Below are 25,799 nucleotides of genomic sequence, written 5' to 3' on the forward strand. Positions count from 1 at the left end.
AAGTATCCAATAAATTATTTAATTAATTTCTTTTTACGAATTATCTACCACAAATCCTTTTCTACATAAAATTATATAAATTAAGTTCTGAATTAATACAAAACCAGGATTAATATGTGATGTAGTTTAGATATATCGGCCAGACTGGCAGAGCCGTTTCAACTAGGATGAAGGAACATTAATTTATATACATATCATAAATAAAAATAGCTGGTAGATAGTGACGATAACAATGACATAAAAATCCTGCAGTCCAATATTTTAAAAAGGCTTTCCCAGTAAATTAAATATTGTAAACAATTTTTATTGACAATGCCCAATTAATTATTGACCACAGTATGGTTGTTAAATCCCTTTGTGGGAGTAACTTATAAGTTCAATATACGATAAATTAATGACCAAGAACACTATTAATATCGATTAAAACCAGTTGTTTTATTCACCCTTTTCATTGATTAGTACAGACGTTATTTGAAATTTGCGTTTTCTTTCAGAAAATTAGTCATCGAAAAACAAGATACTTATTACATACATAACTGAACTGGTTCTACAGTTCATTCAACCAAAATAAAAATTCTACAATCCTTTATATGGGTGTGGGGGGATTGGCCTTGTGTATGTGAAGGTCTTTGCCACCAACACCCACATCCACAATCTACCACTGGAACACAATAAGTACAAATTAGATCATTTGAAACAATAAAAAAGCGTGCGTGTATCCAAAGAATCAAATACAATTTTCTGTTTTAAATAGACAACGAAAATTAAGAAAGAAGTATGTCACAATTTATAGGAAAGATTTTAAGATTAACGACCAAAACTATTCAACAAGAGTCCAGAATAATAATTATTAGAGAGCAGCCATCCAACAAACTATAGGAACAATTTCAAACAAAAGAACCAATACTGTTCGTTCCAGATAAATTTTTAACTAAAGACCAAAGAATGAAAGATTCAACTAATTCTATTCGAAGGGTTCCAGTGGAAGATAAAGGGGAATACCCAAAAGAAACACTGAAACCAGCAAGTATTTTGCAAATATCGTCATCCTTCAGGGCAAATGATTTGAAACAATAAAAAAACGTGCGTGCGTCGAAAGAATCAAATACAATTTTCAGTTTTAAATAGACAACGAAAATTAAGAAAGAACTATGTCACAATTTATAGGAAAGATTTTAAGGTTAACGACCAAACCTATTCGACAGGAGTCCAGAGAACTATCAGAACAATTTCAAACAAAAGAACCAATACTGTTCGTTCCAGATAAATTTTTAACTAAAGACCAAAGAATGAAAGATTCAACTAATTCTATTCGAAGGGTTCGAGTGGAAGATAAAGGGGAATACCCAACAGAAACAGTGAACCCAGCAAATATTTTGTAAATATCGTCATCCTTCAGGGCAAATGATTCGAAACAATAAAAAAGCGTCAAAAATCAAGGATGATTTTCAGAACAAAAAAGAAGAATGTCACAATTTATACGAAACATTTTCGATTTCAATTTGTATTCCGTAATTGAATAAAATAAATAACAAAAATAAGCTTCAACAGTTTAGGTCACCAGGTTTCGATACAAGTGACAATAAATCATAAATTGTATTAAGACTAACTGAAGAAGAAAATTTCTATCGAATCCCCTTATCAGCGAGCACTTCTTATTTCATACACTGACGAATTGAAAATTTGTTACCCCAGAAAATTTGATTAAAGCCTTGTCGCAGATGTCTCCAATTGCTCCGGAAAAGCGTCTCTAAATTTATAAATTTCATTATCTCCGTATTAGCACGTTTCAGTTAAAACAAAAGACACGTGCACATGTCAGAAAAATGAGGATATTAATACTCAGTACAATAATAAATGACATTTAAAGAAGCCACGTGTTGCGATTTAATTTGACTGAACAATATAAATCTTAAAGTAGGTGGCGAAAAGACATCCCTTATCTTACAATAAACAGGTTGCGATCCCATTTCGTTCGCAAATTGATTTTGAACCCTCAAACGAATCGAAGCAGAAAATAGCCTGAACATTTCCCTATAAATGTCCGACAAATCCCTCCGGAACACCAGAAGCTAACCAGTCAGCATTGCAAAGAGACAGTTTTATATACCAAGTCTACCATACAAGCCACTATCATTGAACAGTATTAATTTCTTCCTCATTATCTAACCATGAGTCCGACAAATCTAACATTTACAGTTTTCAAAATCACTATAATATTTATCTTTTGTTTCTCGACCATCACAGGTCTTCGGGACGAAACTTGTTCCATCGGGACGCCAACTGGATGCAACCCATCCACAGAATTATTATGGAAAACGACGAAAAATCCGCAGAGGACTGAACGAAACGACATGGTAAGGATTCCACAAAACAATGACCTCAATCCATCAGCAAGGAGATTCAGCTCAGAAAGAAGACAGGCTGAAAGATTTTCCCGAGTATCATTGGACCCAAAAAGAAATTTTGAATTAATCGGACGATCTAATCCTAACAACAGGGAAAGGGACGTCAAGCAGAACTTCAGGGAACGCTCTAATGTCCAAAACTTCAGAAACAGGGAATCCCAAGAGGTTTTAATGGATTCCCGTCGAAGAACTGAGCGAGATCAACTTTCTCACTTTCGAACCATTTCAAGAACTCTCCAAAACTTCAGGAACAGGGAATCGCAAGAGGTTTTAATGGATTCCCGTCGAAAAACTGAGCGAGATCAACTTTCTCGCTTTCGAACCATTTCAAGGTCTGTCCAAAGCTTCAAGAACAGGGAATCCCAAGAGGTTTTAATGGATTCCCGTCGAAGAACTGAGCGAGATCAACTTTCTCGCTTTCGAACCATTTCAAGATCTTTGACGTCATTTAACGACAATAAAAATAATTTAATGGCAAATTTCAGGTCCACTAGGACTTTGAGGGACCGACAAATATCCAGAAATACAATACGCCGAGATGTTTCACCAGCAACAAAAAGAACTACTGAAGATGAGAGAGTCCAGAGGGTTGCTAATTCCCGAATAATTTTACGCAACACCGTTCGTGATTCCAGAAGAGTCATAACAACACGACAATTGGTCCAGAGAAACTCCCTGGACAATAGGACATTCCAAAAGCGTTCCCTGTACAGAAATGAACCAAAAACTATTCGTCAAGAGTCCAGAATAATAATTACCAGAGAGCAGCCATTACCAGCCAAGGTCCAGCAAACTATCAGAACAATTCCAAACGAAAGAACCAATACCGTTCGTTCTGACAGAAGCATAAGGCGCACTTTGAATGAAAGGAATATTAGAGTTGTAACTAAAGACCAAAGAATGAATGATTCGACTAATTCTATTAGAAGGGTTCGAGTGGAAGACAAAGGGAAAATACACAGCAGAAACAGGGAAACCAGCAGGATTTCTGTAATACCGTCGTCCTTCAGGGCAAATGATAATTTTAGAAATACAAACGACCGAAGAATCATCAGTCGTGACATGGCAAGATTCGTAAACAATTTAGATTTCAGAAATGAAAAATACAACGCAGTAAACCACCATGGACAATTCGTGGATGAAAATAATAACATATTGAAACATTCCAGCAACTGGGCCAATCTTTTAACGTCTGCAGTGGGTGGGCTTCTTGTAATGCATACCATATTAATAAACAATTGCAAAAAGGGCACCGGGTAAGCAAATTTTTATGCCTTTTTTTATCATTTACTTCCCGATTTCAAGGACAAAGGTGCAACCTTTTCCCCTAGGTAAGAAATCACATTAACTCCTTATTAGGAAAGGATTTTGAGATTTTCCGGGGGATTACCGACATCGTCTTCAGCTTCGGTAGCAATTTCCCAGCGGAAGACGTTAAAATACTTTCTTAATTAATAGTACATTACCTACGAAGTTATGTTGCAATTTTTCTGGTACCTGAAATCAGGAAAAATCGTACTTTCGGGACAAAAGTATGGTAAAAATTTGTATACAGGGATTGAAAAGAATGTGAAGCACTTCCTCCCGGAAGTATGGAGATAGTTCTTCCCCCCTATACTATGTTTCCAATCGCTTCAAATTTATTTCAAAACTCTTAGTCATTTCTACAGTTTATTTAAACCTATATTTGTATTGTATTTTAATGGTTTAATATAGATACTAATTTTGTTCTAGATTCACCGGNACCTACATGTCAGAATGTCCTTATTCGCGTAGTAACCTAGTTTTTAAGTACAACTAAACTTGACCTACTTTTCATTGATTACGCAAACGGAAGGCCAGCAAGAGAGAGAGAATCAGAGTAGACAAGCAGTTGAACGAAGAGGCAAACGTTTAATTCAAAAGTTTTTACGATTTCGCGCAATACAAATAGTTTAATTAATAAAAACATTCAGAAAAGCCCAAAAATTTGTGAAACTAAATAGAGCAGTGAAATAATACACTAAATTTTATTAAAAATATAAATTATCATGTTGATACTTAATTTAAACATGAAAAAAGCATAAATTCATGTAAAATATTACAGAGCAGTAAAATAAAGTAATTTAAGAAATAAAAATATGAAAATGTGATAAGTATTAAAAATGCAAACTTAAAATTTGTTTTAAAATTAACATTGTAAACAGATATAAATGGGGAGGTAAAGGTGTGAGTAAAAACCCTTGCACAGAGATTTATGGTGGCCAGGGGCCCTTCTCAGAACCGGAGACTGCAGCTATCAAGAATTTCATCGATTCAACTCGTGCCAATTGGAAGGCTTACATCTCATTCCACTCTTACGGACAGTACATTCTGTACCCCTGGGGCTACGACAATTTTGTTCCCCCAGATCATGCTGACTTACAAGCAGTTGCAAGTAGAGCAGCAGCTGTAAGTACATCACAAAAAGCCTTCAAAAATCTTCATTTTCTTGCATAGTTTATTCATCGTTATTAGTTCTATTGTTATATGTTATTATAGGTGATGAACTCTGCAACGGGGTCACACTACAGGTTTGGTCCAGCTGCATCGACTCTCTATCCAGCAAGTGGAGGCTCAGACGATTGGGCGAAAGGGGTGAAAAACATAAAATACACGTACACTATTGAATTGCGTGATACAGGACGTTTCGGATTCATTCTGCCGTCATCTTACATCATTCCTACCGCCAAGGAAGCCCTAATGGCTGTCGAAGTCATCGCATCTGCTGCAAGTGCTGCTTAATTAATTTTATTTTCTTATTAAAAGTTTCTTTACTTCAATGACTTAAATATCAATTGTACATACATAAAATTTCACCGTTTATTTATAAACTACACATGAAATGTTAACTGTATGATACACTTTAATAAACCTTGGAATGAAGAAAAATAAAAAAAACGAAATTATAATTACACCTGTCTCTTCCTGTTGTACGTAGGTCACAGGCTAACATGGAGGTCGTACCATCGATTAAATGATATTTACGGCTATGTCGATTATTTAGCTAAGACGTACCCCAAACTATGCAGCGTTAAAACAATTGGTACTTCTACTGAAAACCGACCGCTAAAAGTGTTGAAAATATCGAATGGAAATCAAAATAATAAGGCCATTTGGATAGACGGGGGCATACATGCTCGAGAATGGATCTCTCCTGCGACTGTAACTTATATCATTGAAAATCTTGTTGAACATTTCGATGAATTGTCACCAAAGCTTTCCAACTTGGACTGGTACTTCTTACCGGTGGCTAATCCTGACGGTTACGAATATTCACATAGCATAGACAGATTGTGGAGGAAAAATAGGGGTGGAAGAGGCAACTGCGCGGGGGTGGATTTGAACCGAAACTTTGGGTAAGTATTCCGCTTTTTATAGATATAATTAATAAAGCAAAATATCATTCGTTAAATGAGTATAGTCGAAAGAAGTCGCTGATTGAACTAAACTGTTTTCTATTCCTTGTAATAAGTTTACAATTAAAATGAATGTGCAGTTGTACTAGAATTGCTATGAAAGATAAAAAGAAAATAAACAAATAGGAATCGTTTTGGTGTTGTTGTTATTGTAAATTCACTACGACGTGATTCACTCAATTATTTATTCAAATGAAAGCAGTAGCCGGAGTAATTATTTATTTATTTATTATACACCATGCTTGAAGTTCAGTCAAGTCTGTAACGAAAACTATTGGGTTTAATGGAAACGGGATCATCCTGTTAGTGACACGGTATCTACCGACGCCATCGGCATATAAAAACGACATCAAGACCCAACACCTCTTTAGATATTCTACATCATCGTCATGCGGTCACTACGAGCTACACATTTCGCCTTTGTTTCATTTGTATTACTTTTATTTCAAGTCGATTGTTATCCAAATAAACCTGCTTCAATATCGGACACAGTCGCGAACAAAAATACCTTCATTAATCAACTTAAAGAAACCGATCCAGATCGCGAATACAAAGCAAGAGTGGAAGAAGTTAGAAATCCCGAAGATGATTGTGACGATAAAAAGGCAGATTATTCAAAAAGGCCCGAAGAAAAAGAATACGAGGTTTTGACGCCAGCTACCAAAAAAGTTTCTTATGCTGGAAGCCAGTTGTGGAAAGTAAATCTTACAGACAGTAGAAATAAGGCGATCATTTTGAGGCTTAGAGACCGAGGAGGTAAGCAATTCATTATTTTATTTAGGGTTAAATGTAACATTATAGTAAGTATTCAAAAGTATGTATCCCTTTTTTAAAAAAAATCACGCCGTTAATCCGTATAATTTGGTAGCATTATATTGATAATCTTTTTCTTTTTTTTTGGTATTAAACATGGTTTCAATTAAAATAATTCATTAATAAAATCGGTAGAAGCCCACATCGGCTATTTCGGCAGTACCCCGAGCGCCTTACTACTACAGAAAACTCGACAATAGATGTCGCAGCAGTGTATATGGCGCTAGGGCAGGATAAATATAATAATTACTGCAGTAAATATGAAATCGTGTTGATGTTTCAACGAAATTGTGTCGTAAATAACAAAACGGTGTGAAAAAGTCGTGCAGCAGCGATAAAAAAACAAATTAAAATTAAGCTGACGAATTTAAAGAATAAATAGCACTGGCTTACTCACTAGTTTTTGTTATTGTTTATTAACAAATTAGAAGACAATATGTTTTACTCGAATCTCCCAGTTCAATTGTGCCATATTCGGACTTTCTAATAAAACTACAACTAATATTTTTGTAATCTTCGTTAAAAAAACTTAAACGGTTTAAAACTATACTGTGGGATCGCACACACAAACTCTTTATTTTTGATCAAATTGATTAAACATTTCGTAAACATATTTTTGTAATCTTATTCAACTAATTTAGATCTTTACACATTTTACTTTCGTGTAGCTGAAACTGAATATTATTTTCAACTGAAATGTAGAAACAAAACTCGACAGGCTTTTATATTGTAAAACCGACTTTTTCAATGTAGATTTTGAACGTCACGAACGCGTGGGCCGTGCTGCCGATCGTTTCGCACCCTTTTTTAATGAACGAACGTTCCCTTTATAGATGTGTCCGTTTGGGGAGGAAACGTTACAATTATCGACACTTTGGTCAAACCAGCGTCTGTTGAACGAGTTACAAACATATTTAAAAACAGAAACATCCCCTACGATATTATAATTGAAAATCTTCAGGAGGCCATCGAGGCTGAGAATCCGCCACCCCCAGCGGAAATACAGGAGCTTTCAGAGAGAAAAGGTATCAAAAAAGTTGCAAACTTATAATCGAACCCTTTAATAAGTATTGACAAGAAAAAAATACGCAAATCGTCGTAAATTTTCAGACAAACGCCTTCCTTTTTATAATAAATATTATAATCAATTAATAAAACTNGATACGAACAACACTTTGCTGAAACGACATTTGTGATTAGCTAGAAGAAAAAATTAAGACGCTTTGCAATCTATGCAATTAATAAAATGCTAATGTGTACCTTGCACCTGCAGATAAGTGTGCTTTGTCCAGCACTTGAAGATAAGTTTCCTTCCTATAAATAACAGCCGAAAGCATCAGGCTGTACAGTGGTTTAATTGAGTAAACTGGCAATTCAAGAATGAAGTTCCTCGTTGTTCTTTTAGGCCTTGTGTGCGCCTTAGCCCATGGTAAGTTTTATTGCAATCATTTATTTATTTATTTATTTATTCTAATTTCTGAATAGGGGCACCAAAGGTACAAAAGGTAAATTCACCCCGTCCGGCTTACGTAAAAGATATAGAAATTTTGCCGTCCGACGATACCAGGATAATACGCGGTCAAAATGCCGTCAGAGACCAATTCCCCTACCAGGTTTCCCTACGATGGGGCTTCCTTTCGACGCCCTCCCACATGTGCGGTGCTAGTATCATTAGTCCATCGATGGTACTCACGGCTGCCCATTGTATCGAAGACTACGGTACCTACACTGTCGTTGCTGGACTTTTGAATCGAGTCGAAAGCACCTCATCTACTCAAAGCCGAAGTGTCAGAAGTATTATCTCTCATGAAAATTGGCCTGGGTAATTACTTCAATAGGATCTTTATCGGCTTTTGCTATTTACAAAATCACTTCCTTTGATCTGCAGCGGTAGCGATCCAGGACCGTGGGACATTGCCCTAATGAGAGTTACCACACCCTTCACCTTGACTTCTTCCGTCCAACCTGTTGGACTTCCCAACCAAGGTGATAATGTATCTGGATCCGTCGTTATTTCTGGATGGGGAAGGACTTCAAGTTCAGTTTCCACTCTCCCAAGGACTCTACAATACGTCAACTTAGAAATTCTTCCAAACAACCGTACGTGAAATACCTAATTTTAAATGATACCCTTTCGCTTATTATTATTATCTTTCTCCGTAGAATGCGCTATTGATTTAATCAGTGTATTGGGATATTCCGATCCTTTGGACAGTTCGATGATTTGTACCAGTGGACGACGATATGAAGGAACATGCAGTGGTGATTCTGGTGGCCCATTGGTCCAAGACGGCGTCCAAGTGGGTGTTGTCTCCTGGGGTATCACACCATGTGGTAACACTATTGCTCCATCGGTCTTCACAAAGGTTTCTTCCTATTCCGACTGGATCAACGAGAGATTGTAAAATCAATATGATCCACACCTTTGAAAGGCATTTACTTCTGAGAATGTAATTAAATGTGCTAGCAAATCGAAGCATTAAATAAAATCACCATAAGTAAACAATTTTGACCATCTATTATTTGAAGTAGTTGCAAGTTGATCACAGAAATTAAATCCGAAGTGTTGAATATTACCAATACAAAAATTTTCTCTCATATTCAATTTCATTTTTTAATTCCGGCTCCACTTCTACTATATCAACCCCCAATAGCTTTTAGATTGGTCGATATCGTGTTACGGCGTGCTGATGATAACGGTCAATTCGAAATCATGATGCTCATGTGATCATCATCATAAGGTCGTCAGTCCTAAGACTGGTTGGATACGCACCTCCACTCTTTCCTATCCTGAGCTAATCTTCGCATTTTTCCTAAAACTAGAACATCCCACATCCTTAACTATTTGCGAACAGTAATCAAATCTAGGTCTACCTCTACTCCTTCTAACTCTCTGGTGCCTCTAATATGTCTCTGACTAAAAATTGTCCTACTAACCTATCTCGTCTATTTCTTATTGACTTCCATAGAGTCCTCCGTTCTCCTATTCTTTTTAATACCTCTTCATTTCTAACTATATCCGGTATCCTCATCCTCATCATTCGCCTGTAACACCACATTTGGAACGCTTTCGCCAAAATGCTCAGTGTGAATTCATTGTGCAATCAATTGATGAAGTAATTGTGTATTGAAACGAGTATTAGTTAGTCCAATACAATTCAAGTAGTGATTGTGCTAAAGTCAAGAAGATTTTTCCAATGTCCTTACAGGTAAATCCTTAACCTTCATCTTCAGACCCCTTAATTGGAAAACTATAGTACATAGCCCCCCCCCCTTGCCCAACAGTTCTGAACGCAATTGTAAAAGAAATATTCAAGAGAAAAACCGATAACATCACATCGCTCTGCTTGCATCTTTGAAAGTATTTATACAAAATATCAGTGATCTTATTTCTCTCCAATAATTCAAAATGTTACAAGACTGCTTGTACTTGATTAGCATCCAATACAAATATAATATGTACATTAGTTGTCCAAGGAGGGCGAGGGAGGTACACGCGCAAATATATTTGTGTTATATTTGCATTAGATGCTAATCAAATATATCTATATAAGTGGGCATGCCATTGCGTAAACTTAGATACGTTATTCATATAAATAAGATCCGAAATCTTCGGGTTGTATGTTGGTTTGGTTTAGTGAAGTGGGCAGTTTTAGAATGAAGTTCCCCGTTGTTCTATTAAGCCTTGTGTGCTCTTTAGCCCTTGGTATGTTTTATTAGAATTGTATTAATGTATTAATTTTATCCACTATACAGGGGCCCAGGTTCAATTCCCGGTAAGGGAGGGACAGTACCAACCGTTTTTCATCATTAATTTGAGATTGAATTATCTATTCATTTATTTGTTCGTTCTGTATTAATATGTTTTAATATCTGAAAAAGGGCCCCAAATATACGAAAGATAAATGTAGTGATCATCCGACTTGCATAAAACATATAGAAATTTTGCCATTCGACGATACCAAAATAATACGCGGTCTAAATGCTGTCAGAGACCAATTCCCCTACCAGGTTTCTTTACGGTGGCGTTTCCCACATGTGTGGTGGTAGTCTCATTAGTACATGGGTGGTCCTCACAACTGCCCATGGAATAGAAGACTACGGTACCTACAATGTCGACGCAGGAATTCCGAATCGAGTCAAAAATACCTCATCTACTCAAAGTCGACGTGCTGGCAGTTCACAAGAACTGACCTGGGTAATTAATTAATTAATTAATTGACTACCATCTTCATTGATTAATACACCTTTTATAATTTCATTTTCTTCGCTCTTCAACAATAAAAATGCAGCCCCATGGGACGTTTCCCTAATAACAGTAGTCAGACTTTTTATCTTGACCTCTTCTTCCAACCCATTCAACTTCCTAGTCAAGGTGCCGAAACGTGTGGAGACGTCGTCATTTGGGATGGGGAAAAAGTCAAGTTCAGTTTCCACTCTCCCAAGCACTATGCAATGCGTCGACCTAAAAATTCTGCACAATGAGTGTATGTAAAATTTCTAATTGTAAACATTGCACCTTCAACAAAAGTATTTATCTTTCGCTGTTGTGTGAACTAAAGATCGTTTGAACGACACGATGATTTGTACCAATGGAAGGCAAAGGTTGACGGTTTGCAGTGGTGACTCTGGTGGTCAAAGACGGTATCCTCGTGGGGTGTAGCACCATGTGGAATCACCATTGCCCCATGCGTTTTCACCAAAGTTTCTTCCCATTTCGATTGGATTAATGCTAATTTATAGAATGGAGATCTATGTATACCGTCTCTTTGAAAATCGTTTATTCTTAACCATGTCAATAAATATGTACACAAAACTAAACACTAAATAAAAAAACTACTATTATTTAAAGGCCTGCAATTGTTCAATTTCTAATTGTTTTATGATGTCAGTTATGGATAGGGAATTTTGAAAATCTACTGGGATTGGGACATATTTAAGTACATGAAACTTTAATTAACCAAGAAAATAAAGAGATATTCGGAGCATCCAAGTAATCTTTAACAGCTACCAACAATCTAGAAAAAAGGAAAGCAATAGTTTTTTGGGTTGGTTTTATTTGCTTTTAAATACTTGAATTCAGAGAAGTTAAGGATTGGCTCTGTCTGTTTCAGGTATTGTTTTGAAACAGTTCATCAACATGTTTGATTTCACTACCTTGCATTAAACCACTTTACTTTGTTATTTTCTTTCGACTGTATAGACATACGTATAGATATCTATTTTGATGATAGAATATCTACAAATTCCTCGCTTGTTTTTCTATTAAGAGCGTAAAGGATTATTTAAGTCAATATTTTTCACAGAATTATTTCGTTACCTAGTGAATTATTTAAAAACAATGCGTACAACTTATCAATAAATAAACATTACTTGCAATTTCGTATACATGTTATCTTAATGCCATCATATGCATACAACAAAATGCAAAATTAGACATTCCATAAAACGCCGAAGCTTTTTGAAAATGACCGTCATCGACTTCGTCTGGATTTTCAACTTTTTGTTGATCTAATTTTTATTCTTTATAGTGTAAAGACTGGACCATTCTTTTTCATTATTCCATTGAAAAAGTACAGAGTCGTACTGAGTTAGTAATTGTTTTATTACAACGTAATGTCGGGAATTGGTCAGATACCGTAGGGTGTAGACTTATTAAATTTATTTCAAAACTCTTAGTCATTTCTACAGTTTATTTAAACCTATATTTGTATTGTATTTTAATGGTTTAATATAGATACTAATTTTGTTCTAGATTCACCGGTTTCACCATTTTTCAAAACCTCGTAAAAGCAAAAACTGGTTGAAATGGTACAACACAATATTTGATGAATTCTTGGCTAACAAATGAGATATTATATTGGTGTAATGAATAATTATTGTAAGTTATGATTGAATATTAAATAAATGTTGTGTGAAGCAAGCAAAATTGACTCGCATTATATTATTAACATCCCAGAACAAATTGTCGATTGAGCTAGTCTTAGCTTTGTTTTACACATGTAGAAATTAAAAATGCAAAAAATTTCAAATCAACTTCAAATCCATCATGTAAAAATAGTTCGTAAAATTATTGCGATAATTCGTTCGTTGTCCTCTGACCAAGGCACTTGACGAAAGACAGTTCGGTTCCAATACATGCTAATTTTTTTAATTATATTTGCATATCGTTGTAAAACAGTTTGAGAAAAAAATTTGCTTTATATTAAAGGCGAAACATTCTACTTTTGCTTCAAAAACGAATTTGTAATAAGTTTACAATTAAAATGAATGTGCAGTTGTACTAGAATTGCTATGAAAGATAAAAAGAAAATAAACAAATAGGAATCGTTTTGGTGTTGTTGTTATTGTAAATTCACTACGACGTGATTCACTCAATTATTTATTCAAATGAAAGCAGTAGCCGGAGTAATTATTTATTTATTTATTATACACCATGCTTGAAGTTCAGTCAAGTCTGTAACGAAAACTATTGGGTTTAATGGAAACGGGATCATCCTGTTAGTGACACGGTATCTACCGACGCCATCGGCATATAAAAACGACATCAAGACCCAACACCTCTTTAGATATTCTACATCATCGTCATGCGGTCACTACGAGCTACACATTTCGCCTTTGTTTCATTTGTATTACTTTTATTTCAAGTCGATTGTTATCCAAATAAACCTGCTTCAATATCGGACACAGTCGCGAACAAAAATACCTTCATTAATCAACTTAAAGAAACCGATCCAGATCGCGAATACAAAGCAAGAGTGGAAGAAGTTAGAAATCCCGAAGATGATTGTGACGATAAAAAGGCAGATTATTCAAAAAGGCCCGAAGAAAAAGAATACGAGGTTTTGACGCCAGCTACCAAAAAAGTTTCTTATGCTGGAAGCCAGTTGTGGAAAGTAAATCTTACNATCTTCATTTTCTTGCATAGTTTATTCATCGTTATTAGTTCTATTGTTATATGTTATTATAGGTGATGAACTCTGCAACGGGGTCACACTACAGGTTTGGTCCAGCTGCATCGACTCTCTATCCAGCAAGTGGAGGCTCAGACGATTGGGCGAAAGGGGTGAAAAACATAAAATACACGTACACTATTGAATTGCGTGATACAGGACGTTTCGGATTCATTCTGCCGTCATCTTACATCATTCCTACCGCCAAGGAAGCCCTAATGGCTGTCGAAGTCATCGCATCTGCTGCAAGTGCTGCTTAATTAATTTTATTTTCTTATTATTAGTTTCTTTACTTCAATGACTGATATTACGTTACTTTAATAAAGTATAACATTAAAAATATTTGGAATAAATTACTTCTTCGAGGGCCCCCAATAAAAAAAAACAATCCATTTCGGTAAAAGCATCTTATTAGTATTTATAAGTCAATAAATAAAACTACTTATTGTTATATCAAAATACAACCGATAAATCTAGATCTAAAAAATTTGAAAAAATTAATTTAAAATATCACAATTTCTATTTAGGACGAATTTATTTGGCGGAATGATGACTGGCTATATATTTGATTACCTGTAATAATAGTAAAATAATGTAATAGTATTAATTTAAAGCTCTCAACGTAATCATCAACTGATCTAATTCGTTTTTATACATAATTAACTGCTTCTGTCGGGCTGCACACTGCTCGCAGTTTATGTTCATTACATTTTTCTGTGCCAATCCTAGTATTATGGCTCGCAATCTCTGCTCTCTTTCAATGTGAGTTTTTTCCAAGAAAGAAATCTAAAATTATTATTACAACAATTAAATTTATACACAATAAAATAGAAAGTAAAAGATACGTGTCTCACAGTAATCGCTAATTATGTGTAACATCTAGCATCAATAATGAACAAAATAATAAACTGATTAGCAAGACTGTTCCTGACCAAGGTTACCAGATCGATCGCCAAACTGTTGACAGCTGAGTCTTTTTTCTCTTTCTCGTCAAACACGATCTGCAGGCACTTACCTCTCCCTAACTTCTTCTTACCCCATAGTTCCACATGTGTACAGAATACGTTAACATCAAAAGTAAAAGTTTATTCTGATTATTACCTTATTTGGTAGCGTCAGTTCTGCTTTATCACCATCACCATGATGATAACCAACTGTAAAGGGATCAGTACTATTACTGCTTAAACGAAGGTAAAGGTGATCCCTTTCGACCGACATAACAGCAAGTTCCTCCTTAGTAGATTTCAACTGATTTTGTAACGAATTAATTGTTACTTGTTGAACCTCAAGTTGCTCTTGTAGTGGAGAAATATTGGCTAGGTAGGTTGATATTTCGCGTTCATGGGCCTCTTGCAAAGTTGTCAGCTACAAAATGAAAAATAAAAATTACAATATTAACTCTTCTTTTATGAATAGTTAAGTTTACATCTTGAAGCCTTTTCTCCTTTAAGCTCTGGTAGTCTTCTTCTATCTTGTATAACTGCTGTCTCATCTTGTCCCTTTCATTTTTGACGTTTCTAAGCTCTTCCTCTAACAAATCGGTTGTTGACGAATTAGATCTAACTTGGACGGCCAATTTCTCTGGATAACTTCTAAATTCACGCCTCTCTGCCAAGTTTTTCAAACTGCCTTCCCTCTCTTTTTGCAACCTTCTGTTTGTTTTCTTAAGCTCCTCAATTTCTTTGTTTAATTTAATTATTGCCCTCTCTTTATTTAGGACATCCGTTTGTAATCCACGAATGGTGGCCAGAAGATGTGTTTCTTCTTTGGGTTCATTATGCCTATCGTTAGTGCGTTTGGTAGTCCCCGTTTTCTGGACTATCTGCATCGAAGCAGTCTTATTATAATCTGTCTGGACTCCTATGTTTTTTGTTTCTTTTTCAGGGATTTTTTGTTCGTCTAAAAAAGTTTGTGTGTACATATCAAAACAGTCAGCCTTTCGTTTGAGTTGATTTTTGAGATCAGAAACGTGAAGTTCCAAGTCTTCGATGTGGCTTTCATATTTAGCTTTCATTTGGTTGAACTTTTCTTGAATCTCGAGAAACAGCATCGACGATTGATAATCTCTTTTGGAGACTTCGCTCTCTAGAGAAATGATGCGATCTTCTAGTACTTTTCTTGCTGTTAAATTTGACTCTGTATGATCGTTTTTGGCGGCCACTATCAATGCTGACACACTATCAGGATGTTTTCTAGCTATGATTCTCTCCATTTCTTTAATTTGCCTGTTAAGGTCTTGAATACATTTGGCATCTTTTTCGTTTTGAGTTTTTAACGTTTTATTTTGGATTCTTTCTACTTCAAGTAACTGATTTAAATTCGTTTCGCTCTCGATCAAACGGTCGCGATGTTTTTGTAAGTTTAGCAGCTCAGTCTTGTATTTGAAAAGAAGTTCTTCGGCTTCAGAGGCTCGTTTTTCAAGAAGTTTATTCGCTGAGATTACATCATCGTAATTTAATTTTAAACTGTTATGGGTTTTAGTTGCATTTTCTAGTTGTAGTTGTAGGGCAGTGTTAATTTCTTTGGCATCCTTCAATTCTTCTAAAATCTTCTCAATATTAGCTTCAGATGAATTAGAAGTATTTTGACTGTTAAGCAATGATTTTGTCTTTTCAAGAGCTAAAGTTGTTTCCCTCAAACAAACCTGATAAATACAAAGAGTGATTAAGAATACAAATACCTACAAGTTAATTATGGTTCTTTAGTAGTATGTTAAACTTACTCTAACAGATTCAATTTCTTCCTTTAGTTTCTTATTTTCACTATGCAGAAAGTCTATAATTTCTTCTTTTTTATTTATCTCATTCTCGATTCTTCTAATTTCAGACAAAAAGTGTTGAGGTCCTAGATTGAAATACTCATTTTCTTCTTTCTTCTGTATATTTTCAGCATCAATATCCTTGGTTAATAATTTTCCACTTGTGTTGTTATCACTATCCATTTTATTAGGATTTGCCATTTCATTCAAATTCATTTCTGAAGTATTTTCTAATTTTTGTTCTTCTGCCTTAGCTGTTCCTTCAGTTTTCTCATTGGGCCTTGCTTCCTTAACTTCTTGGCTGGAATTGCTACTTTCAGAACTGCTCAATTTTATGTTACAATTTTCAACAGATGGACTAGAAACAGTTTCAGTATTTTCATGAGAAAAATCCTCACTGTATGTATCATCTTGGCTGTCTACAATTTCTTCCTTATTTTGTGAATCATCCAAAGGTAAAGGGCTAATACCTTTAGGAGTGGCTGTAGGGGTTACAGACAGAGCAGTGAGCTTCAAATTATTTGAACGAGAATTTAACTGTTCAAAGCTCTTTGAACTGTCTAAATATATTTTTTCTGCTTCCTTTATAATGTCTTCTATACTACGGTCACCTATTTCTTTCTCAAAAGGTCCTAAGGGACTTTGGGCGGCTATTCTATTTATCTCTTCTATAATGCTACCTATATCTGTTTCAGAATCATCTTCATTAACAAACTTCTGTTCTTTTTCAAGAAACTCTACTAATGTATTTGAAATTTCAGAAACTTGTTGTGGAGTTAGTGGAGCTCCACCATCTTGCCCTTTTTCGACAGCAGCTTCAGTAACAGGCTTTGTTTTCATCCACCAAAGCAATTTTTCAGTCATAACTTCCAAATTCTTTTAACCTGTCTCAAATTCTACAAATTTATTGCATATTTGTAAAACTAAAATAAAATTATATACAAAAACTAACCTTTGTTCGATAAAAAATTTGATAATAGGGAATAAAAACACTTTAAAACGTTAATAAATTACATTTTAAAATAGTTTACTAAATTAATGCGAGGTTAACTTAATAACAAACGATAATCCTATTCTCTTATTGGTTAACACAATATAACAATAAACAATTAATTTTGTTTATATTATGCTGCCCCCTAGAAGTAAACATTGCAACTTCGTAATTGTTGGTAATGTCATTTCCAATTTCCATGATAAAATAGCAGTCTATAAATTACCCTAATTGACAACATTATCAGTAGATGGCGGTATATTGCTATATATTACCCAAATTTAAATAAAAGCATGAAATTGGGGTCCCCTAATTGGAATTACATAATAGGTAATGGAATTTATTACTCACCATTTATAATACTATTGAATTTATAAAAACGAATTATTATTTTCTGGATAATGTCCACAATTACCTTATTTTATGTAAGATTTATAATTTATGTAAAGGGCATTTAACAAGTTGTTTGCTTTAACGATAATTTTTTTATTGAAGTGCGATTTGAATATTTAATAATAGGGGACCAAAATATTACCAAAAATATCAAGGTATAACACTATATTGCCATCTACTAAAGTTTGCTGCAACTGTAGTATTCAAAAAAATTTTGAAGAGGCTTACAAAGGAATCCACCTATCACACTAAATCTACGACGCAGTTTATACACGTGATTAGGAACATAAATTTATTGAAACTGCTTATGACGTACGAACGAGAAGGACTAAGTTCAAAATCACAATCCACGCCAAGCAGTTTCGATAAATTACTGACCAAGAACTTTTAATGTTCTCTACAAATCAAGAATGTATATATTTCCGTTTTATTTCTTAAATTATACTATTACAAAAAATCACAGTTAAAAACACTTCTCTATATTATTTTTACTAGCTAAAGAAGTACACAGAATTTAAAACTTCTCTTATATCGAAGTTTGACGTTTTTGGCAATGTTCTTAGCACTTTATTAAATTTCTTTCTAGTTAGAGCAGTACCCGCATCTTTTTCGTCTCTAGATACAAAAAATGAAAATTAAAAATTTCCTTATAATAAGATATTTACAATTGCAGTACTTACATTTTTGTGTAACTGTATTTATCGAACAAGAATAGCGACAAATTTTCTAAAATTGGCTCAGAATGTAAAGCGACGAACTGTTCTCTACAAATCTAAAAAGTAATCCTAATAAATTAATAACAGTAGTAACACTTTATATTTTGTACTCGAATTAACACGGATGTAAAAAAATAATTAATACTAATAGATGAATAGTATATTAATAAATAAAAAAGTTTACCTTGTTCATTATACTGACAGTGGACGGATGTGTCCAGTAACAGTCGTGGACCGACACGAACGTGATGCCGGCACGTTCGCAAAACAAAGACGTCAACATCATATGACTGGAGTCCAGCGAATGAATAAAATTCGGAGGGAACGCGTTCTTCTGTTTCATTACATTAGGTTTCCTAGAAAATAAAAGAACAGTTCGCTTCATATCATGAGGTCTTCAGAATTTCATAAACACCAGATCTTTACGTTATAACTTATCTTTAGTTTAGTACAAGCATAACACCTAGAAGTTTCAGACCCTGAGGGTAGTTGAGAAATAGATGATGACTGAAGTAAAAATAAAATTTTCATGTTAACTCACTCATATTTATCCATATGGTAATTGTCATAAACTGAAGATATTGCAGGTAATTTTCTATATTTGTTGTATGGCTGTACCACAGGCAATCCTAAGGGGGTAATCCATTCCACATTTTTTCCACTAACTGATGCAATTAGTTTCGCACATTCTGTAAACCAATCCTGAATTTCTCTAGTCGATGTAAACATACAACGAAGTGAATCAAACGTTCTGGCTGAAATAAGATGAATTTATTTAAATTACATAAAAACAATACGTACGTCTAAAAATATCTTTCATTTATGATTATTTTTCCCCAAAAATCCACCTACTCGTAAGATATTGCGAAGCATGCCAAACGTGTTCTTTTGGAAAATCCTCCAGATCTTTAAGCTGTCTAGCTATCTGTAATCTTGCCCCAAATCTGGTAACACCATAAACAGTTGTCATTACAGTTTGTTTGATAACTTTGCGATGAACAAATCCTTCAAGAACCTTGGCAATCTAAAGGAATAAAATTAGATAATAACTAAAACGAACGATTCAATTGAATTTAATAAAGACTTACTGGTATTCCAAGTTCTACGTCTTTAACCCTTTGTTCTTCAACCAGTGCCACAACAGCACTGTAGACGTCTTGTGGTATATCAGAAGCGGTCAAATTAACGCTCTTTGCCCCAGCACTGTCTCTACCAAGTGCAGCATAATGCTGTAATCCGTTACAACTCCCATCCTGATGAATGGGAAAGTGACTTAGGTATTCTTCGGGATTTGGAGACCTGTGGGCAGCCGCCAATTCCATGCAACAAGCCAGCGTTTGCCACGGCTCCTCAGACTCCGCCCACCACATTTCGCCCGTCAGAGGTTTGTCAGCAGAGTCGAGAATCTTGTCCATCATTTCATTAGCAAATATTAAGCTGAAAAAAAAATACGCTTTATTTGTGTCTGTATAACTAATATAAGTCGTTTAACTTACCGGTCTTCTAAGCAGGATTTCTTTTTGAGACCAGTTAAATTTACAAGGTGTAATTTTAACCAATCGAGACCGTGAGGCCCTAGAGGCCTTGCCTCTGCAAATATCAACATCGATCGAGCCAAATCTGATCCCAAATGATTGAGATGAGGCGGAATTGGATACACTCTTCCCCTAAAGTCCATATTGTGCGGCAACCAGAAGATGTCTTTTCGATACTAGAAATTAAATGATGTCATTTAAATTGAAATAAAAGTTATGAGTAAATTAAATTACATGATTAGCCAAAGATAACCGGTATAGGCAGTCACACCAAAGGGAGTACATTTCGGCTTGTTTTCTTCTAAACTGAAGTTTTTGTCTTAAATTCTGGTACTTTTGGTCCTTGGAATCATTATATGTTAATGTCAGAGCAGTTGGGGGCTGAGGCACGTCCAATTTAGTCGATCCTCCACTATTAAATACCTACAAAAGACAGAAGTACCTACAATACCTTACATTTTTCAAAAAAAAAAAATAACAGACCTCTAAGATAAGATCCAGAATTCTTTCGTTAACCTTCCACGGGACAGCGGCGAGCTGGTTTAAAGAGTCCAAAACCGGATATAAATTCTGAGGATCAGTTTCTTCGAGTCTCTGTTTTTGGGTGACCGCCTGAGTAGGTAAACGGACCATCTCACAAGATGCTATCATGTAACCGCCCGTTTTGACCGATATCCATGGCACAGGAGGGCATTTCATTGGAACTTCGGATGCAGGAAATGTCAGCGTTTCCGCCTCCGAAGCGCGATACAAACGTGACAATATCGGGTGAGGTTTTACCTCTTCTTTTATTATTCTACCTTGATTGCGAAATATCGTGTAGAAAGCGGGCAACAAGTTCCTACATAAAGAATTATTTTATTTATTTTCAGTCATATGTAATGTAATTTAAGTTTCCTTTAATTTTTTAATGTGGAACTCTAAAAAATATTAATCACTTACTTGTGTTTAACGTTCTTCATAGAATTAACGTCAATCTTTATATCATACATGACAATGTGATAAAGAAATTTCCCTATAAACGTGAGTACAGTGGGGACCCACTCGTTGTGATCAACAACGGAAGAAGCTCCTTCACTTTTAAGAGAATACTCGATTAACTGCCACCTCTGTCGTGAATTAATTTTCTTCTCATGATCTGGAAGACTACCAAGTTTCTGGTGCTCGTTGACATACTGCTTACAGTACTCTGTGTGAATGTTCAAGACCTGAAAATTAATAAAATTACATCAATACAATACAATTTTTTTATTTTACAAAAATCAAATTCTTAATTAATTACCTTATCCAAAACGCCAGCCTTTTCTTTAGAAAGCACTTTATATTTGGAATAAACCCTGTTTCCCATTTCCCTATACAATTGATTCACTGTGGGACTGTATGTTTCAGATCCTTGAGCCAATTTTTTTGCTTCTTCTAACACTATTTTAATATATTCTTTAGTAGGAATAGCACGAAGATAAGGCTCCATGTTTAAAACGCTCCTTCTCGCAGTTAACGCAGCAAGTTCCCTGTTAAATCCATCCAATGCAGATTCTTCCCACATTTTGAAGTGCTGTTTCAATACTTTTCGAAATTGGTGTACACTCTCCCCTGATGGCCCCTTTGATTCGATACTTCGTACCTGAGACACAATGACGACCATAATTTTTAAATAAAAACTATAAACAACATTAATACCTCAAGATACCCTATTTTTTCCAATTCTAACTGTTCAAATATTAATTTATTCATCTTTTCTTCACTTAGAAAGCTTTCCTTGTTTTTACCCTGAGTCACGACTTTACGATGTAGTTCCATTTCCTCCTCTGCTATGTTAAGATTTTTCACTAAATGATTTACATAAGTGACTCTCGGTTTATGGTAATAAGGCACGTAACTTTGTTCATATGCCTGGATCACATCAAGAACATGTTGCTTTTGTTCCTTTGTAAATATTGCGGTGTTGATAATGTCATTGAAAGTAATATTGCTCTTTTTCATTTCCTTTACAAAAATTCTAATCTGTTTCAAATAAGAACCCTTAATATTAATCCTGCCAAGACAATCGAAAATGTTGGCAAAACTTTGGACATTTAAATTTACACCATCTTCTGCAGCATACTTTAAAATTTCCTCAATTTTCTTAAGACTTCCTTTAAGGGCAAAGCTTTTTATTAGTGCATTATATACACTAGCAGTTCTAAGAGGTGGAAAATTATTTGGGTTGTTTTGAGACTGTGATCTATGAAAAATTAAAGCATTTAAGCCCCTCTGGGGATCCTTCATGTTGGAACATATTTCCACATAAGCAGACAGTATTTGGGATGATATTTCCTCACTTATTGTTTTATGTTTGAAAGGAGTGGGAACCTTTTCTTGTTCCGTTTCTTTTACTTCATCAAGTTCTAATGGCTCTTCTTCTAATACTTCTGGTTGAAATTTTCCAAAAGAACGAAAACTGTTTAATCTAAAATAAACAATTAATGATTAATTTGTACTTTTGTAAACTTCCATACATGTATTTTATACTAATATGTACAGGGCTATTTGCCTGTTATTTATTTTTTTCTAAATATATAAAGATAACAATTAATATGACTTTTAATTACCACATACCCACTTAAATCATCTACAAATTCATTTGAGGGAAAATCTGCTGTTAAAATTTTTTCAGCACTTGTTATTAATGGATTATCTACTTGTTCATTGACTAATTGGACAACGGCATTTTCTTCTTCAGACGGTACACTATTTTCATGATTTAGTAAATCATTTTTTTGAGTTTCTGGTATGCTATCTATTATATTTAAATTATTATATGTATGTTCTTCTATATGCCTTAATGGGTTTAATTTGAACAAGACACTTAAATTGAAGTCACTTTCCACTAAAGCTTTCAATTGTTTGGGGCCCAGTCGCCTTACAGGGGCTTTCTCTTCTTTGGTTGAGTTATCTGTCACTGTAAAGATAATACTTTTAGTAAAATACATCTTGTAAAGCAAACTAACAAAGTTTTGTACCAACTAAAAGCTCCATAAACTTTTTGTCACTCTTCCTTCTAAACTTCTTCTTCTTTTGCAAAACATTTGGATTCGGGCATGTAGAAAGACAAGCTGCAACGTTGTAATGATGCAATACGAAAATATTAGCAAAATATCAACATACAACATGCAAAATTCTTACCTTTTGCAGTAAAATTCAAATTTATTGTCGAATTTGCTCTAGAAACACTAGCACTACCGCACGGTGTCAGCTTCCTGAAACTTTTTAATTGTGTATTTTGGATATTCAAAAGTCTTTGCATTTTCTTCGGCTAGCAAAAGCATTCAACGTTAATGTTAACGTTTCTATTATTGTTAAATTAACGTGACACTTAGCATTTCTCTTTATAAATATCCACAACGATAACTTTAACGACACACATTTCAAACATAACCAAACCAAGAAAAATTAGATAAACTGACAGCACCCATAGATAAGAGATACATAATTGATCTATGATCACCGAAAGGAACGTAGAGAATTCTACACTGCTTTCTTGGTACTACAGTAACAGTTCAGCTCTTTTGAAACAGATGGCGCCGAAATGAAATTTTTTAAAAGGCGGCATTTTTTAATTTTCAATTTTGTGCTCATCTCTCATTAGCCTCGTTAGTCTTTTATTAACCCTAAGCCAGAAGAAGTCTGTCTAGTTTTTGTAGTGACTCTTCAGTAGTTTTGTGTTTTGATGTAGTGAAGAAATCATACAACTATTAAAAAAAAGTATGTAAACCAAAATAAATAAGATCCTGTTATCAAAACTTACGATTAAATTTCAATATTTTTGTTCTACCTAAAATAAATATAAATAAAGAAAACTATTTTGTATATTTACGAATAATGAACATTTTTAATTGTAAATTCTACCATTGATAATTGCAAGTTTTATTATGTTATTTTAATTTAATAGACGTACAATATACATGTTTTATGGCTTTACTTTTTATCATCTTAAGATGCATTTTTAAAGATCAAAGTTGTATGTTCCTCCTTCTGAACTTCTCACCCTTAAATGATTAATTATCTCCACTTAAGAATTTATGTCAAGTCATTAACTACAATTAAGGGCCTATATACTCACGAAGGTCTTTCCTTTTACAATTAGTATATGTTTTAATTAACAAAGAAGAAACGAACTTTTTGTTAATTTTTACTATGGACATGAAACTGAAAATAATTAAGAGTGTCAATATAACAGCAGTAACTGTTACTGTTAAAATTATTAATGGAACATGTCTACATGTATAAAACAGTTCAAAAGTTCAATATATATCGGTTTTATCTTTTCAATTACATATAGTGTTAAACGTATTAGTATATCAATTACTAAGAACTCTATTACAACATTTATGAGCAAATTGTTTTAGTGTTTGTTTATTGTTAACGAAAATTACTTAAGTATTATATTTCACGTCTAGATTTTAATTATTCCTCTTGCAGGAAAACAATGGGCAAGAAAATATTGATTTGTGCATCATCGATAGTGTTGTTTTTAACTGTTTTTACAAAAACTGCATCATCTTCCATAACGTGAGTAAAAATCTTTTTTTTTATGTTTTTGGTTCGATCGTAATTTTGAATATTAATGTTTTATTAGTTTCTATCCATCAGTTATAGTAAATAAAAAATAAGATGTAAGGGTACTCGTAATTTATTTATTATTTTTAAAAACTTTCAGACAAAATCACAATAACAAAAATAATCTTCGATTCAAAACTTTTTTGCTATCTTTCAAATTGAGAAATAATAATAATGATTTCTTATTTTGGNTTTAATGTTGTAATGAATAATAATAACTTATAATTGGCAATAAATCATTTTTCCTTATCGTTTATCACCATTTGGAGTATTTTTATTATTTATTAATGGCGTTTAAATTTACTATGAAGCTCAATGTTCATCAGTATCTGTAAATAACAATCTCCCTCAAAGTTATTCCCAATTTTTATGTCATATATATACAGAGTGTCCTTAACATCAAAAGATACTTTAAAAAAACAAAGAAGAAACTGCTCGATTTTAATAGTATTGTGAATCTTTTGTTTATACTTTGTTTTTGTATATCTTTTGTTCATGCATTTAAATTCAAAAATTAACATGTATTTTCGAATTTTTGTTTTGCAAAAAGAAACTGTTTAATTAAGAACGATTCAACGACTTTAAGATGAGTATAAATATGAACACCGTGAATAAACATGATCCCTATTTTAATTTCTAAATATAAATCTCTGTGTTGCTAATAGTTCGATGTCCTGAAACGTTTTGTAGAGGTCCTATTTTAAATGCTCCTTCATTCAATTCATATTCCATAACACACACGTAATATACACGACATACAGGCAAGGCAAAACGTTCACCGAACGTGGAAATTATACGTTTCTTTGTCATTTCTTTATGTAGCACGAGTGAAAACACAAAAATTGGTGAACGTAAGAAATATATTTTTTCAATCACATTTTTTGAAAACTTGCTTCTCTAAAAAATGCCCTAAACTTACTCCCAAACTCTTTTGAACAAAACGTAACACCCCCTCAAGCCTTTGACTTGCATTGATTGGACTTACACATTACTTTATTATTTACTAGTGACCCACCCCAACTTCGCACGGGTGCAATGCTGATACTAAATATATTTTTGTTTTGTTTAGATTATTATCGAAAAGGGGAAATCTTCAAAAGATACCCCCTGAACATACTAAATATACTACAGAATGTCTTTATATACAACATTCACAGTTTTTTTGTCATTAGACAATACAAACCGGCCTCCCGGCC

General features: G+C 34.1%; 5 protein-coding genes across 5 annotated transcripts in view; 3 read left to right on the forward strand and 2 right to left on the reverse strand.

The window, feature by feature from the left end:
* Nucleotides 1–6,075: 6,075 nt before the first annotated feature.
* On the forward strand, nt 6,076–7,724 carry LOC112906495. The gene is made up of 2 exons (XM_025980709.1): nt 6,076–6,601; nt 7,492–7,724. The coding sequence occupies exons 1-2, from the start codon at nt 6,235–6,237 to the stop codon at nt 7,707–7,709; spliced, it is 585 nt and encodes a 194-aa protein (XP_025836494.1). The 5' UTR covers nt 6,076–6,234; the 3' UTR covers nt 7,710–7,724.
* A 249-nt stretch (nt 7,725–7,973) lies between these two features.
* On the forward strand, nt 7,974–9,165 carry LOC112906494 (chymotrypsin-2-like). Its single transcript, XM_025980708.1, has 4 exons — nt 7,974–8,087; nt 8,144–8,480; nt 8,547–8,758; nt 8,822–9,165. Exons 1-4 carry the CDS (start codon nt 8,039–8,041, stop codon nt 9,061–9,063), a joined length of 840 nt encoding a protein of 279 aa, XP_025836493.1. The 5' UTR covers nt 7,974–8,038; the 3' UTR covers nt 9,064–9,165.
* A 4,881-nt stretch (nt 9,166–14,046) lies between these two features.
* On the reverse strand, nt 14,047–17,453 carry LOC108736125 (centrosomal protein of 162 kDa). The gene is made up of 5 exons (XM_018468426.1): nt 17,322–17,453; nt 16,334–17,265; nt 15,038–16,255; nt 14,713–14,976; nt 14,047–14,397 (listed from the first exon to the last, which is right to left on the reverse strand). Exons 2-5 carry the CDS (start codon nt 17,231–17,233, stop codon nt 14,215–14,217), a joined length of 2,565 nt encoding a protein of 854 aa, XP_018323928.1. The 5' UTR covers nt 17,234–17,265; nt 17,322–17,453; the 3' UTR covers nt 14,047–14,214.
* A 713-nt stretch (nt 17,454–18,166) lies between these two features.
* LOC108736159 (DNA-directed RNA polymerase, mitochondrial) lies at nt 18,167–23,528 on the reverse strand. The gene is made up of 15 exons (XM_018468482.1): nt 23,170–23,528; nt 23,007–23,099; nt 22,603–22,945; nt 21,685–22,453; nt 21,287–21,628; nt 20,947–21,212; nt 20,488–20,845; nt 20,239–20,427; nt 19,966–20,180; nt 19,558–19,906; nt 19,322–19,493; nt 19,011–19,224; nt 18,654–18,825; nt 18,434–18,525; nt 18,167–18,368 (listed from the first exon to the last, which is right to left on the reverse strand). Exons 1-15 carry the CDS (start codon nt 23,288–23,290, stop codon nt 18,245–18,247), a joined length of 3,819 nt encoding a protein of 1,272 aa, XP_018323984.1. The 5' UTR covers nt 23,291–23,528; the 3' UTR covers nt 18,167–18,244.
* Nucleotides 23,529–23,640: 112 nt separating this feature from the next.
* LOC108736138 (cytoskeleton-associated protein 4) overlaps nt 23,641–25,799 on the forward strand; it is a 21,759-nt gene continuing 19,600 nt past the window's right edge. Inside the window, exons 1-2 of the mRNA XM_025980807.1 lie at nt 23,641–23,748; nt 24,466–24,555. Of these exons, the coding sequence (XP_025836592.1) occupies nt 24,473–24,555 (83 nt within the window). The 5' untranslated portion in view covers nt 23,641–23,748; nt 24,466–24,472. The remainder of the gene's footprint in view (nt 23,749–24,465; nt 24,556–25,799) is intronic.

This window comes from Agrilus planipennis, unplaced genomic scaffold (genome assembly GCF_000699045.2).
Source record: "Agrilus planipennis isolate EAB-ADULT unplaced genomic scaffold, Apla_2.0 scaffold8, whole genome shotgun sequence".
NCBI lineage: Eukaryota > Metazoa > Arthropoda > Insecta > Coleoptera > Buprestidae > Agrilus > Agrilus planipennis.